The sequence below is a fragment of the Eptesicus fuscus genome, chromosome 9 (assembly GCF_027574615.1).
Source record: "Eptesicus fuscus isolate TK198812 chromosome 9, DD_ASM_mEF_20220401, whole genome shotgun sequence".
Lineage (NCBI taxonomy): Eukaryota > Metazoa > Chordata > Mammalia > Chiroptera > Vespertilionidae > Eptesicus > Eptesicus fuscus.
Window position 1 is genome coordinate 61,750,232 of NC_072481.1, and position 15,648 is coordinate 61,765,879.

The 15,648-nt window shown below is 37.8% G+C and overlaps 1 protein-coding gene across 6 annotated transcripts in view; it reads right to left on the bottom strand.

The window, feature by feature from the left end:
• TTLL7 (tubulin tyrosine ligase like 7) overlaps nucleotides 1-15,648 on the bottom strand; it is a 144,670-nt gene that overhangs the window by 17,572 nt on the left and 111,450 nt on the right. For all 6 annotated transcript variants that reach the window (XR_008557028.1, XM_028142511.2, XM_054721196.1 and 3 more), the window contains 2 exons: nucleotides 7,338-7,498; nucleotides 36-209 (listed from right to left, as the gene is read on the bottom strand). Coding sequence is in view for 5 of the 6 variants with exons in the window: in XM_028142511.2 (XP_027998312.1) it covers nucleotides 36-209; nucleotides 7,338-7,498 (335 nt within the window). In the remaining variant the exon portion in view is untranslated. The remainder of the gene's footprint in view (nucleotides 1-35; nucleotides 210-7,337; nucleotides 7,499-15,648) is intronic.

Below are 15,648 nucleotides of genomic sequence, written 5' to 3' on the forward strand. Positions count from 1 at the left end.
ATCAAACGCATAGTCTATGAAACATATACAAGTACCTGGAATTACCCCAGTCGGTGCCAATGCCTGAGAGTGATCCTCTTGTCTCTGTTGCATATTTGTAAACCAGAAGCAGGCACTGTTTACATAGTTCAACCAGGCGCTGGCAACACTGGAGCTGCAAAGGAGTCACCACCTCCGGGCTTTTACTGAAAATACTCTCCCAAGAGGATCTGTTGGCATGGAAACAGACATGACCTCATGACGCTGCTAAAAATAGCAACCAGCTACATCACTTACCTAGCAACAAAGCAATAAGAAACAATAGAAACTCACACATTTGAAGTGACGGCAGACAGTTGAAAGGTATAAAATAAATATATATTTGGAAATTAATCATGATATTAAAAAACAACATAGAATCCATAGAATATGTGTCTTTTAAGACTTTACTGCTGCCAACAGTGGGTAAGTAAAAGGATGGTTTTCCAACACTACCTAAAAAATTGAGTTACTCTACAAGTCAAGTGTTTGTAAAATACTGAGCTAATTTCTCAAAAATTAAGTATTCCAGGAATTTAGGTTTTCTAGGAAGCTTACATCTCTCTATATACAAAAGCCTAAGCTACCGTTACGACCAAATGACCGTAACAACCAGTTGACTGGTCACTATGATGCACACTGACCACCAAGGGGCAGATGCTCAGTGCAGGAGCTGCCCCCTGGTGGTCAGTGTGCTCCCACAATGGGAGCGCTGCTCAGCCAGAAGCCAGGCTCACCGCTGGCGAGCGCAGCTACTGGACAGCAGTGGTGGTGGTGGTGGTGGCGGCAGCAGTGGCGGTGGCAGTGGTGGTGGCAGGCACAGCTGGGCCAGGATGAGCACCAGCAGAGCTGCACCCAGTCCTGGCTGGGGCTCCTCCTTGGCCGCCTGCTGCTTTGGCACGGCTACATCCCTGGGGGGATGTCGGACTGCCGGGTTTCGGCCCGATCCCCACAGGCCACCTGCAGGGATTGGGCCAATACCCAGCAGTCCAACATCCCCCGAGGGATCCCAGATTGCAAGAGGGTGCAGGCCAGGCTGAGGAACTCCACCCGTGCACGAATCCGTGCACCGGGCCTCTAGTTAATAATAATCCCACAAAAAAAGTTAAAATATATTTGTGACTTCTTTGCAGTAGGAGAATTTAGGTTAATCGCTTAGGATAATCAGAACACTTTCAGGTGTAATTATGTCCATGATATTCCTAGACTACACTTTCTGTACTTTAGAAGTAATGTTATCCCAACAAGTATTGCCTTACTGCAATTCCAAAGGTAGGGGACCTCGCTCCTTCAGCTCACTCAGCTTATACCAAAGCAGGCAGTAGTGAGTGCTCACATTCTTGGTAAACTTCAAGTGTGTGTGTGTGTGTGTGTACTTATAATTTCTAAGTTTACTGCCATGGCCCAAATAAGAATATACCTCATCATTCATCACCCCACCACCACCATCATCACCACCAGGGAGGGAGAAAAAAAGAGAGAACTTTTTTCCTTAGTGTAAATGAAACTCTTTTCAAGCCTCAAGGGCAAAATTCAGTTTGAGACTGGTTAATGGTTTGTCTCATTTTACATAAACTACTTCACTTAACTGTGAGAGAGAGAAAAGAGTAGATTTTCAAAAGGGAAAAATATATTAAGGAAAATATTTTTCTGAAGAAATATACTTCCCAATGGGAAATTCAAAGACTTCATTTTCAATCTTCTATGTATATTTGATTATCTTTAGAATTTTTAAAAATGCTTTAGAAACTCAGAAAGGTATTTTTTGTTAAGAAGGCTACTGTGTGTTTTGTTGTTGTTGTTGTTGTTGTTTTTCAGGAGAAATATGGTCACAAAAAGACAACATGTCATCAGTGAATGGCAGATTTTCTTACAAATGAGTAGATTAAAAGGAATAAATTTTCTGCCATTTCTGAGATGTTCCAGACTAAACAATAAGATGCTAATAATATGCTAGTTAAATTAACTCTAAAAATAAAATTTAATTTATTGCTAACTATAAGAAAAACTAGGTATGTTTATAAATGTTTATATGTATGTACATATATATTCAATTTACCTAATTTGATTAAAAATATCAGAGAACATCATATAATTAGGGAATACATTTATAATTAATAAGTCAATCTAGCAGGCCCTACATGTCTGAGCCCAGAGAAATAAGAATTTCATGTAAATGTAAATACAGACAGAAAGTATCCTGTGTTCTCACAGTCTGCCTAGCATTTTCCTCTCCATTGGGATTCTGGTTATTTCTACAAAAGTCAACCTCCCCCACCAATGTCCCTGTCCATTTGGATATACTTATATTTTGATCCTTTGGAGCTATTTGATTAGACAATTCAGTATCTCTCAGCTTTCAATGACAACACAAAATTTTTAAGAAGGTGAAAGATGTAGAAATAAATAAAAATACCAGTGCCTTTATAAATGAAAAAGGATTTTTATCTACCTGCTTTCTGAATCTAAATTCCAAGGAAATGGGAGACCCAAAATTCATGAGTTTAAAAAGAAAAATTAGCCCTAACCAGTTTGGCTCAGTGAATAGAGCATCAGCCTTTAGACTGAAGGGTCCCAGGTTCAATTCCAGCCAAGGGCATGTACCTTGGTTGTGGGCACATCCCCAGTGTGGGGTGTGCAGGAGACAGCTGATTGATGTTTCTCTCTCAATGTTTCTAGCTCTCTATCCCTCTCCCTTCCTCTCTGTAAAAATCAATAAAGTATATTTTAAAAAATAAAAAAGAAGAAAGAAGAAAAAGAAAATGGTTAAAAAGTTCTTTCTGGCACACCCTCACCCTCAGAGAAATATTAAATAAAATGACTTTTGTTAGTAATCTATACTAATAAAAGGGTAGTATGCTAATTAGACCAGGAGACCTTCCAGGAGACCTTCTGGACAAAGCCATAGTGGCGGGGCCGAGGCAGAGGTGGTTAGGGGCAATCAGGCCAGGAGGGGAGGGCAGGTGGGGGCAATCAGGCCAGCAGGGGGGCAGTTTGGGGGTGAGCAGGCTGGCAGGGAGGGCAGTTGGGGACAAGTAGGCCAGCAGGTTGGGGCAGTTGGGGACAAGCAGACTGGCGGGGGGCAGTTGGGGGCAAGCAGGCTGGCAGGGGGTAAGTTGGGGGCGATCAGGTCAGCAAGCGGGGCAGTTGGAGGAGAGAAGGCCGGCAGGTAGAGTGGTTAGGAGCGATCAAGCAGGCAGGCAGGTGAGCAGTTAGGAGCCAGCAGTCCCGGATTGCAAGAGGGATGTCCGACTGCCGGTTTAGGCCCTATCCCACCAGCAGTCAAATATCCCCAGATTGGAGAGGGTTCAGGCCTGGCTGAGGGACCCCCACCCCCCACCCCTGTGCATGAATTTTGTGCACCAGGCCACTAGTATATCAATAAGATACAGAATACTGAATATCTCTGGCAACAAAGGGGGGGCGGTTATTAATGAGAGTCAGAAACTTGAAAAGCTTCCTGTAATCCAGTCATGCAATAATTTTCATGTCCTTTCTCATCAAAATATTTAACAAAGCAGTTATTTGAAAAGTGAAACTGACTTCTACCTTCTCTGGTAGAAATCCTAATGGATGGATGAGTGGCCCAAAGTTAAGTATAATCAGGGAAAAGGGAAGGTAAAAAAAAAAATCTGGACTATACCAATTAGATAATAAGCAACAGAAAGAGTAATGAGCTGAAAAGTACTACCAACAACACATCGAAATGAAAGTGATAAGAGAACAGTAAGATTCACATAATTTTAAGTAGTCTACATGTTATGGATACATTTTCAAGTAGTCATATAATTCAGCCTAGAAGTAGACTACCTTAGAATATTCCTTACAATTTCATCTTGCCTTAAGATGCTAAAAGGGAAGCTTCTCCATGAAAACCTTCCACAGGAAAATGCCTTTCGCTAAAGGCTCCACACCAGATTCTCCTCTTTGGCGTTTACATACCAGGGTTTTGAGAGGAAGGAGATCTTTTCCAAACAAAGCGTTCCTTCCCCACACTAGCTCCTGCATTCTCCTCTTTGCTCTACCTGGCCAGCTCCTTTCTTCCTCTTCCTGCAAATCTCACCTGAAATGTTACTTCAGTTGGCCAGCCTTCCTAAGTGTGCAGGCCTTGTTGGAGTCTCAACAAAACCTAAACTTCCGCTATCCCAGTAAAACATAGTGAATAATTCCAAGAGCTATCTCCTTGGAGAGAACACATTCAGAATATGGAGCAATATAACATTCTCAGGCAGCTGCATGTGGGGAAGAAAAAGTCACTAAGCATGGACTTCAGCAGCCTGCAAGAGCAAGAGAGAGGGATGTGTATGTTCTCTGTTTGATGAATCAGTAAAACCTCTACACCAATTCTAGAGAAACCTACCACAAAGATCTACCATATTCTTTAATATTTCTGGATGTGGAAAAGGAATGGTTTATTTATTGTTTCATTATTAAGGTGTTGACAGATAGAGGCAGTAATCAAATTGATGCAGAGTTATTTGGATTATATTTTTCCAAGATTTTACACCTAACTGTGAAAGATAGCTGCGTGCTTTATTAAAATCTTTCCTTCAGAACTGAACTAAGAGTACAGTGTTACCTTGACTACTAGGCTGTTAGGCCAAAGTTAAAGGAGTATACATTGACTCAATATGATCTAAAGATAAGTAGAACTATTCCGGGTCCAAACTGAAAATCAAACACACACACACCACCACGTGGTTTCATAAAATTGAGGAATCCTAAGAAACTCATTTGTAAAGCTGCAAAATCAAATCTAGTATTAAACTCACCTCTACAAACCACCAAGTTTATAAGGAAATGGATTCAAAGCTACTCCCACTCCACCTGCCCTGGAGCTTAGCAACCACTGGCAGTGCTACATTGAGGGAAGTTAATGAAGCACAGAGTTCAGAGCTTGCGTGCTTGACTCAGACAACTTGGATTTAAGTCCAGGCTCATCTAGTTCCTGCGAGAACTTGGGCAAGTTATATATTCTCTGTTTGCTTCAATTCCCTTGTCTGTACAATAATAATATATTATTCAAAATATTACTGTGGTGATTATAAGAATATTTAATATGTAAAACAATGTTAGGCATTTAGTAAGACTTCAATAAATGTTAATCTCGTTATCATTACTAGCAGTAATATATGCCACCAGAGAAAATTGGGAAGAGTACTGTGCCTGAAACAAGAGGAAAGAATTCTGAATTAAGTTAGAGTGTATTACCAAAATAGTTCAGGGGAAAGAAGCTCTAGCGGCAAAGAACCACCACTTTATGAGCATCTTTAGTGCCTGGCATTGGATATTATGTCATGGACTTAAAGCCATCAGCTCCAATATCAGTAGCAGACTGTCTCACTGCCTTCCATGGTGGAGAGTAGCTTGGATTTACATGTGGCATTCCAAACAATGGATCAACAAACAAACAAAAATTCCAATTATGAATTCACATTGAGAGAACTTCTAAGGGGCCATAAAGTGCAGTTCCAATGCCTCACTTAAGTCTCTGTGGAAATAATGTATAGCTATGATTATTCTCAGATTTCAGAGTACCTTATGCATTCTCCATGTTGGTGAATAGCAGTTGAGGATAATTATGGTGGTGAGAATAAGTCTGTAAATGCTATAAATAATTTAGTATTAGATGACTAGAATATTTAAATGGAGGACATTCAGAGATCATTTCAGACTATGATAGTTAAGGTTTTACAAAGGAAGTATGCAGTCTGAATGTTTACATAGGGTTTAAGTAATGTAGGGACTGGAGAAACAGAGTTATAGAAAGCAGCCCAATCAGATACTCAATGATACCAACAGCTCAAAAGAAGAAAAGGACACATTTTTAAGATATTTAAAAAATAGTGAGTTTGCTTTTCTAGAACAGAGTTCAAGAGGAGAGTAATGATAGAGAATATTGGAGAAATAAGAAAGAAGCAGCATATTAGAGAGTCTTGTACCTCTAGAGAAGAAGTCTAGAGTTTAATGATAAATGAGGGAAATCACCACAGATCCCTGAGAGCAAGATGGATAAAAGAGACCAAAAAAATGGAGAGAAAAATGCCTAAAAATGTATTAATTCTACCTTCTACCAAAAAGGCTCCTCTTCTCTGAAATCCTTTCTCTTTTCTAATCATAACTTTTGTATGTATCTTATTTTGTCTATTACAGACAGCAGAGATTATTGGTTAAGAGCATGAACCCTGGGGCCAGGCTCCCTGAGTTTGAATCCCAGTGTACTAGGTCGTTATCAATTAACTGTGACTCAGTTTCCTTGTTTATAAAAGAGATAATCAGAGAACGTCTTTCAAAGTCAAGTTATGAGGATTTAATCAGTTAATACATGTAAAGTGTTTAGAACAGTGCCTGGCACATAGTAAGTTGTATGGTGTTGGCTATTACCATTTTTCAAAAGTTTCTTGAGGACCAAATCCATGTTAGATTCAACTTTGTATCTCCAAAAGTATTTAACACAGTAGTAAGTACTTGGTAATTGTTAAGAACAATGAAAAACAATCTAGAGCAGCCATAGTGGGAATGTGACAGAAAAACTAACAGGATTTAGCAGATGACTGGATAAAGACAGTGAAGGAAAAGGAAGATGCAGGAGTTCCTGAGATATTTAACCTGTACGATTGGGAGCACACAATAGAATTAAGAGAGGTCCAAAAAAGAAGTCATTTATTAATAAGAGTGGTATAAAATGTTTGGCTTTATATATCATCACAAGGCTAAAATGATACTGAGTCATAACAAGTATGGCAGGACTGAAATTCTGAAAAGGAGCAGAAATAGAGCCATAATTTTTGAAGTTTGCTACACAGAGGCAACAGTAGAAGAACCTTACAGATATTGAGATTTTCATTAAGACCACCTCTCTTCCCTGAATCCTGAATCCAGATTAGTTAGGTGATGTTGTCATATTAATCAGCTCAAATACGTCAGTTTAACTGCTATAAATTATAGCTGAGTACTAAAAAGTACAAGTAATAAAAATTAATATTTTAAGAGATTATTAAAGAAATTCGCTCTTTTCCCAGCTGGTATGGCTCAGTGGTTGAGTGTCAACCTATGAACCAAGAGTCATGTTTGATTCCCAGTCAAGGCATATGCCTATGTTGTGGGCACAATCCCCAGTAGGGAGCATGCAGTAGGCAGCCAATCAATGATTCTCTCTCATCATTGATGTTTCTCTCTCTCTCTCTCCATCCCCTTCCTCTCTGAAATCAATAAAAATATATTTTAAAAAAAGAAATTCAATCTTTTTATTGAGCTACTTCTATAACTAAGCATAAAATATTTTAAATGACAATAATAAAAGATAACTTAGAACTTACCCTGAATCACAGAAACAGTTCCATAGTCCTTGGCCATGACTCCAGAGTAAGCGATTAAAAACCCGGTTAAAAATCCGATATAAATGTAGTTCATCGACATCAGTCACCTTCCAGATGCGTGGAAGAATTGTGCGAATACTTGTTTTTACTATGTCCAAAACCTAGTAGGGGGAAAAAACAAAGTATTGCAAAATCTAGGTGTATTTGTGTGTGTCTCAAAGTCAAAGATAAAAAATTTATTTATTTATTTATTTATTTATTTATTTATTTGGAAAATAAATCTAATATGGAAAAATGCTTTCAACATATGGAAGCTTATAAAATATTTAATTTAAAGATTACACACACAATCACTCATAACTGAACAAAAGCACAGATTAAAAAGTCCACAAAATTTTTTTAAAAAGACCAAAATAAATAAATAAAAATAAAACATCCACAAGTACATCAATGCATTCATGAAATTTCATATATGACATAGATGGCAAGTCAGACCACTGTAGTTAAGAAGATTAAATTTAATCCAACAAAAGGACATGACCTTTGTAAACATTTATACACCCGACATAGGGACACCTAACTATGTAAAGCAAATCTTGATGGACATAAAGGGAGAGATTGACAGTAATACAGTCACAGTAATTAATTATAACATGCCATTGAGATCAATGAATAGATCTTCCAGACAGAAAATCAACAAGGAAATGGGTGGCCTTAAATGACACACTTGATCAGATGGATTTAATTTGTATCTTCAGAGCCTTTCACCCCAAAGCAGCAGAATATACATTCTTTTCAAATGCACGTGGAACATTATCTAGGATAGACCACATATTAGGACACAAAAACAGGTCTCAATAAATTAAAGAAGATTGAGATCATATCAAGCATCATCTCTGACCATAATGGTGTGAAACTAGAAATCAATCACAAGAAAAAAAATCTGAAGAAACACAATACATGGAGGCTAAATAACATGTTACTAAACAATGAATAGGTTAACAATAATATCAAGGGAGAAATCAAAAGATACCATAAAACAAATACAAATGAGAACACAACAACCAAAATCTATGGGGCACTGTGAAAGTAGTCCTAAGAGGGAAATTCATAGCATTATAGGTCTATCTCAAGAAACAAGAAAAATCTCAAATAAATAATCTAACTTTACAGTTAGAGGAACTTGAAGAAGAAAAAAAAGCCCAAAGTGAGTAGAAGGAAGGAAATAATAAAGATCAGAGCAGAAATAAACAAAATAACGTCTAAAAAAAACAATACAAAAGATTAGTGAAATCAAGATCTGGCTCTTTGAAAAGATAAACAAGATTGGCAAACCTTTAACCAGACTCATCAAGAAAAAAAGAGGACCCAAATAAATAAAATCAGAAATGAAAGGGGAGAAGTAACAACTGACACAAAAGAAATGCAAAGGATTGTAAGAAAATACTACCACAACTATATGACAACAAATTGGACAATCTGAACCAAATAGATAAATTCCTAGAAACGTACAATCTTCCAAAACTGACTCAGGATGAATCAGAGAATCTAGACAGAGGACAGACAGATTATAATAGTGAAATTTAAGCAGTAATTTAAAAACTCCCAACAAACAAAAGTTCTTGACTGGATGGCTTCACTAGTTAATTTTACCAAACATTCAAAGAAGAACTAACACCTGTCCTTTTCCAACTATTTCAAGGAAATCCAAGAGGAGAGAAGACTCCCAAGCTCCTTTTATGAAGCCTGCATTATCCTAATTCCAAAACCAGACAAAGACACTACAAAGAAAGAAAATTATAGGCTAATATCCCTGATAAACATAGATGCTAAAATCCTCAACAAAATATTAGCAAACTGGATTCAGCAACATATCAAAAAGAACATAAACCACAATCAAGTGGGATTTATTCCGGGGATGCAAGATTGGTACAATATTCACAAGTCAATAAATGTGATACACCACACAAGTTGAAAGATAAAAACCACATGATCATATCAATAGATTCAGAAAAAGCATTTGATAAAATTCAGCACACTTTTATGATAAAAACTCTTAGCAAAGTGGGAATACAGGGAACATACTTCAATGTAATCAAGGCACTACATGACAAATTCACAGCTAACATCATACTCACTGGGCAAAAACTACAAGTGTTTTCCTTAAGATCAGGAGGAACAAGACAGGGATGTCCACTTTTACCACTTTTATTCAACTTAGTACTAGTAGACCTAGCCATAGCAATCAGACAAGAAGAAGAAATAAAAGGCATCCAAGTTGGAAAAGAAGAAGTAAAACTGTCATTATTTGCAGATGAAATAATACAGAATATAGAGAACCCTAAAGATTTCACCAAAAAAATTACTAGAACTGATAAATGAACACAGTAAAGCAGCAGGATACAAATTAAATACCCAGAAATCAGTTGCATTGTAATACACCAACAATGAACTATCAGAAAGGAAAACTAAGAAAAGAATCCCATTCACAATTGCTTCAAAAAAAATACTAAGAATAAATTTAACCAAAGGTGTAAAGGATCTGTCCTCAGAAAATTACAAGACGCTGAAGAAAAAAACTGAAGGAGATACAAATAAGTGGAAATATATACCATGTTCATGGGTAGGAAGAGTTAACACCATTAAAAAGCCCATACTACCCAAAGCAATCTAGAACAAATATTCTAAAAATTTATATGAAACCACAACATACTCTGAATAGCCACAGCAACCTTGAAAAAGAACGAAGTTGCAGGAATCATGATACCTAATACCAAACTATACTACAAGGCCATAGTAATTAAAACAGCATGCTACTGGCATAAAAACAGACATACAGAGTAGTGGAACAGAACAGAGAGCCCAGAAATCAACTCATGTCTTTATGGTCAATTAATATTTGACAAAGGAGCCAAAAACATATAATGGGGTAAACAAAGTTTATACAATAAATAGGTTGGGAAAATTGACAGATAAGTGCAAAAAAGAAAAAAAAAAAAAGAAAACAGACCACCTTCTTACACCATATCTAAGAATAAACTCAGAATGGATTAAAGACTTAAATGTTAGACTCAAAACCATAAATATCCTAGAAGAAAACAGAGGAGGTACATCTCTCGTAGCAATATTTTTTCTGATCTATCACCTCGGGCAAGGCAAGCAAAAGAAAAAATAAACAAATGGGACTACATTAAAATAAAAAAGATTTTGCACAGATAAAACCTTTGAAAAGACAACCCACTGAAAGGGAGAACATATTCACCAGGGATGCAGCTGATAAGGAGTTAATATCCAAAATTTATAAAAAACATATACAACTCAACACCAAAAAAAACAAACAATCCAATTTAAAAAATGGGCAAAGGTCCTGAAGAGACACTTCTCCAAAGAGGACATTCAAATGGCCAGTAGGCATATGAAAAGATGTTCAACATCACTAATCATCAGAAAAAAATGCAAATTAAAACCACAAGGAGATATCACCTCACACATGTCAGAATGGCTATCATCAATAAATCAATAAACAGCTAGTGTTGGCAAGGGTGTGGAGCAAAGAGAACCCTAGTGCACTGCTGGTGGGAATGCAGACTGGTGCAGCCACTGTGGAAAGCAATGTGGAGTTACCTCAAAAAATTAAAAATGGAACTGCCTTATGACCCAGCAGTTCCACTTCTGGGAATTTATCCAAAGAAATCCAAAACACTGATTCAAAAGTACATCCACCCCTATGTTCATTGCAGTGCTAAGTACAATAGCCAAGATTTGGAAGCAGCTCTAGTGCCCATCAGTAGATGTGTGGATAAAAAAGCTGTGGTACATTTACACAATGGAATACTACCCTAGAAGAGAATCAAATGGTCTCTTCTAAGATTCAAATTCACCTCCAGTTAAGTAATACTTGGGAAGATGGGTGGGATCGCTGTGTATAAACAAGGCTGCCTCGGCACTCCCTCCATCGGGGCCTTGGTGCAAGGACTAGTTTGTTTAAAAGACCATACAGATGGGAAGACAATGACCGCACCTTTAGTAAAACACCCACTAACTAAGTTTAGAAAGGCAGGCTGGGGTGTGAGGTAAATCAGTGTAGGTTCTTTTTGTAATGCTCTTTTAGACCTCTGGGGGCTTTGGGGTTAGAAGAAAGTGGATGGAAAATAAAAAATTTTTGAAACACAAAAACAAATGATCAGCAAGGTGCCCTTTGTGTTTACCTGTGGATTCAAGTGAGGCAAACCTACAGAACATGGGCAGCCATTTCCGACACTGTGACTTTTAAAAACATCCCAATCCGACATTAAGTGCTCCAAGGGAAAAAGTAAATGGAAGATTCAGTCAATGAAAGACTTAATAAAATGAAAAGATGTGTATTTTCCATACGAAATATAGCACATTTGAAGGCATAAAGCACAGAAAAATTCATATTTTTACAAGAACATACAGATGTTGAATGACAAACTGCTCCATATGGCTGAACAGCTGGTCCTAAATTAAAATAATGGCATGAGATGAGGAGGATTAGAAGTAACATTAACATCACTACATGCCGTACCAATGATGCATGCAGCAGCCATGGATATAGGGTAAAGACATCTTTGTTGATGCAAAACCAACAGCTCTTTATAGCATCTATGTTAGCCCAAATAAAAAAGAGATGGAAAATAATAACATGAAAATGCATGCAGAAGCAACTACAGTAGGTATTAAAGGAAAATAGTTGTTTAGAGAAAAAAGTACTTGATAAAGATCTCTTAGAACCCTAAAATAAACGCAAATATAGTACCATGTTAATATCACTACTTATCTCTCTTCATCCTCCAATCTTAGTTTATGCCTAAAGATGAAACTTCTCAGCAAATTTGGCACTTTTCACAAAACACAACACTGCAATATTTTCATACTTCATATATTCCTTACAAACTATATAAAGCAACTGCATTACTGGCAGAAAGCTAAATTATGCAAGTGTGAAATTACCATAACATGGCATTTAGTAAGATTCGCTGTTTCCATTTTCACCTGGTGAGGATACTTTTCACTATTTAATCCCTACATCCTTGACCTTTACACTTTATACCCATTAAGGAAACTTTGAAATAAGGCATGTGGAAGAGCTCATGTGTATGGCATTCTTATCTACGAGTTTTATAACATTCTAATGAGCAACCAGCAAATGCTTAGATCCTGGAACAGAAACAGTGAGACACATATTTCAACAATGGTCTCTAAATGGAATGAAAAGATTTTTATGAGTCTTGTGCATCCCACACCTAGCATGGTGCTCAGGACGTGGTAGTCCTTCCATTAAACTTGTTCAATGCATGGTTGAATACGCAATTAAATACATGAAGAAACAACTCTGCAAATCCCCAGTATCATCGTTCATGCACAAAATTGGCAACCAATAAATGTTTGTCAACTTAAATCACACCCCACACAGCCTTTGTGGCAGCCATGGAGACATGCCATTTGAATTAACTTGTTTCCAAGAGTGAAGTTAGCTGACAGCATCTCCATTCAGGATCACTGCAACACTCAAGCCACGCTTATGCTCTCCCCGAACTATTCCTGGCCAAGGATCCAACAGGGTTGGTTACCAGAAAGGGACTACTTCTGCCCAGTTTGATCCCCAGAAAAGCAATCTTTGTTCTGGGCTCCCCATCAGCTGGCCAGGGCTTTCTCGGAAGTTCACCAAAGTCTAAGGGTCTTCATACTCCACCCTTCTGCCTTTCACTCACAGGTGTCAGATCTACATTGCAGGCTAGAAGCTCTTCCTGCCTACTCAAAGACTCTCACTCAACAATTATTTTATAGAATAGAGTTCTGCAAGTGGTTTTGCTGAGTCATTAGCTTATAAACACATATCATTTTAATAGGTATGCAAATTATCTTTCTAAAGGGTTATACCAATGTATTCTCCCTCTAATTATTTGGTAAAGGCCCTTTTTATCCACATTATTTCCTTGACTGAAAATCATTTGTCTTATTAATTATTGCCAATATGATGGTTTTTACTTGCTTTTCTTTCATCATTAGTGAGGCCAAACATCTATTTATACATGAATTGACTATTTGAAGGTCCATAAATTGTCTTTCCATAGCCTTTTTATACACTTGCCATTTTATTTATTAATATTTATAGTATAGTTTCTTTTGCTGATTGATTCATAGGTGGTGTTAGTTTACTGGTGCTTGTGTTTTATGTGCTGCAAATACCCCCATCTTCCTCACTGCTTCTGCCTTTCAGCTTGGTTTAAGGAGTCTTTGGCCATTTGGTAAGTTTTTATGTAATCAAATATGTCAATCTTTTTTAATATTTTTGAGTTTTAGGTCTTTCTTAAGACATTGTTTCCCATTCTAAGATTATAAATATACTAGAGGCCCAGTGCACGAATTCATGCACAGGTGGTGTCCCGAGGCAGGGGGGCCAGGACGAGATTGGCCCTCCAGACGCCCTTGCCTACCCGGGATCCAGATCCATTCCGCTGACATTCATGCCAGTTGTCAGGAGCCACCTGGCGGCTGCTTTTATATTCTTTCTTCTTTGCAGAGTGTCTAGGGAGAGGAAGTGGCTGCGATGCCTGAGGCTAATTTCCAGGAAGCCAGTGGCACTGGTCCTTCGGTGCCTGGCCCATTCTCTGGAGATTGGACCTGCAGGACTACTGAGGGAGGGAGTGGCTGCAGCCGGGCTGGTGGGCCACCAGGATGGGTCCGTCAGCTGAGCAGCGCTCCGGCATTCAGCGTGTGTCCCTGGTGGTCAGTGCATATCATAGCAACCAGTCATTCTGGTTGTTCCAGTTGTTCGGTTGTAACAGTCACTTAGGCTTTTTTATATATATAGATCCTTCTATGTTTTCTTTTAAACTTTTAATACTTTCTTTTTTACACATAAAATTGTAAACTGAAATTTATTTTTATATATGGTAAGAGATAAGGCTACAACTTAATTTTCTTACAAATAGGTACTCAATTGTTTCAGTATCATTTAGGGGAATAATTATCTTTTCTCCAATGATTTGAAATGTCACATTTATCATGTGTTAATATCTTATAAATTCTTTAATCTGTTTCTAGATTGTTTTGTTTTAATCAGCAACTTACCTACACTATTCTAACTTCTAGATTACAAAAAGTACATGGACTTTAGAAAACTCAGGACACTTATTCTAATAAAAGGTCTTTATTTTAAGCAAGCAAGGCCATAGTCAGTGATTTGGCAAAAAATCTATTCAGGGTTTGTAATGTGTTTTGCAATCTACCTCTGTTACCAACTTTGTCATACCCTCCTCAAGAGTAGCACAATATTTGGCACATGCCAGAACACCAAGCAATTCTTTGTTGACTGTGTTAATATAATAGCAAGTTCAGTTTACTCAGATGAGAGTATGTAAGTTATCACTTAACTAGTGTCAACTTTCAGCTTATTGCAATAAATCCTAGAAATGGGAAATAATAGCTTGCATTACTAAAGGAACACAACATCATCACTAAAGCTACTAAAATTGTATCTCTCCCCCAAAATAGTGTTGCAATGCATTTGATGGGCCCCTAAGACTGCTGGCCACCTACTCTCCAAGATAGCTATTACATACTTTCCACTGCCTGCTCAAATCTCTAAAGCCCTCACATCTTCTCACAACACTGCCATGGCCTCTGCCTTCCCTCCTATTAGATAATTAGAATTAATGGTTCTGTTAGGACAAACCTCCCCTTCCCTCTTCTAGATCATTCTCATCAGCACACAAACTGTAAATCTCTTCATCTTATTATTATTATTATTATTATTATTATTAGTCCTCACCCGGGCCGAGTACATGCTTATTGATTTATTTTTTAGATATGGGGGTGGGAGAAAGAGAGAGAGAGAACGAAAGAGAAAGAGAAATGAGAGAGAAACATCAATCAGTTTCCTCCTGCCTGAGTCCCAGGGATGGAACCCACAACCTAGGTATGTGCCCTGATGGGAAACAAACCTGCGACCTTGTGGTGCAAAGAACAACACTCAACCAACTGAGCTACACCGGCCAGGGCCAAATCTCTTCAACTTTAAAGGAAACTTGTCATTAACCCCCGTCCCTTTTCCCTTCTACAGCAAAATTCCTTGCAAAGAATGCCAGTACTAGCTGTTTCCTTCTTCTCTTTTACTCTTGAACTTGTTCCACTCAAGTTTTTGTAAGCTCTCTGAGACCATAGGTTTTTTTAATTCACTTTTTTATCTTCAGAATCTAGGACAGTGCCTATAACAGCAGGTATGCAATTACTATTTGTTGAGGAAATGAGTAAACAAATATATATGTATATAGTTTGACTATGAATG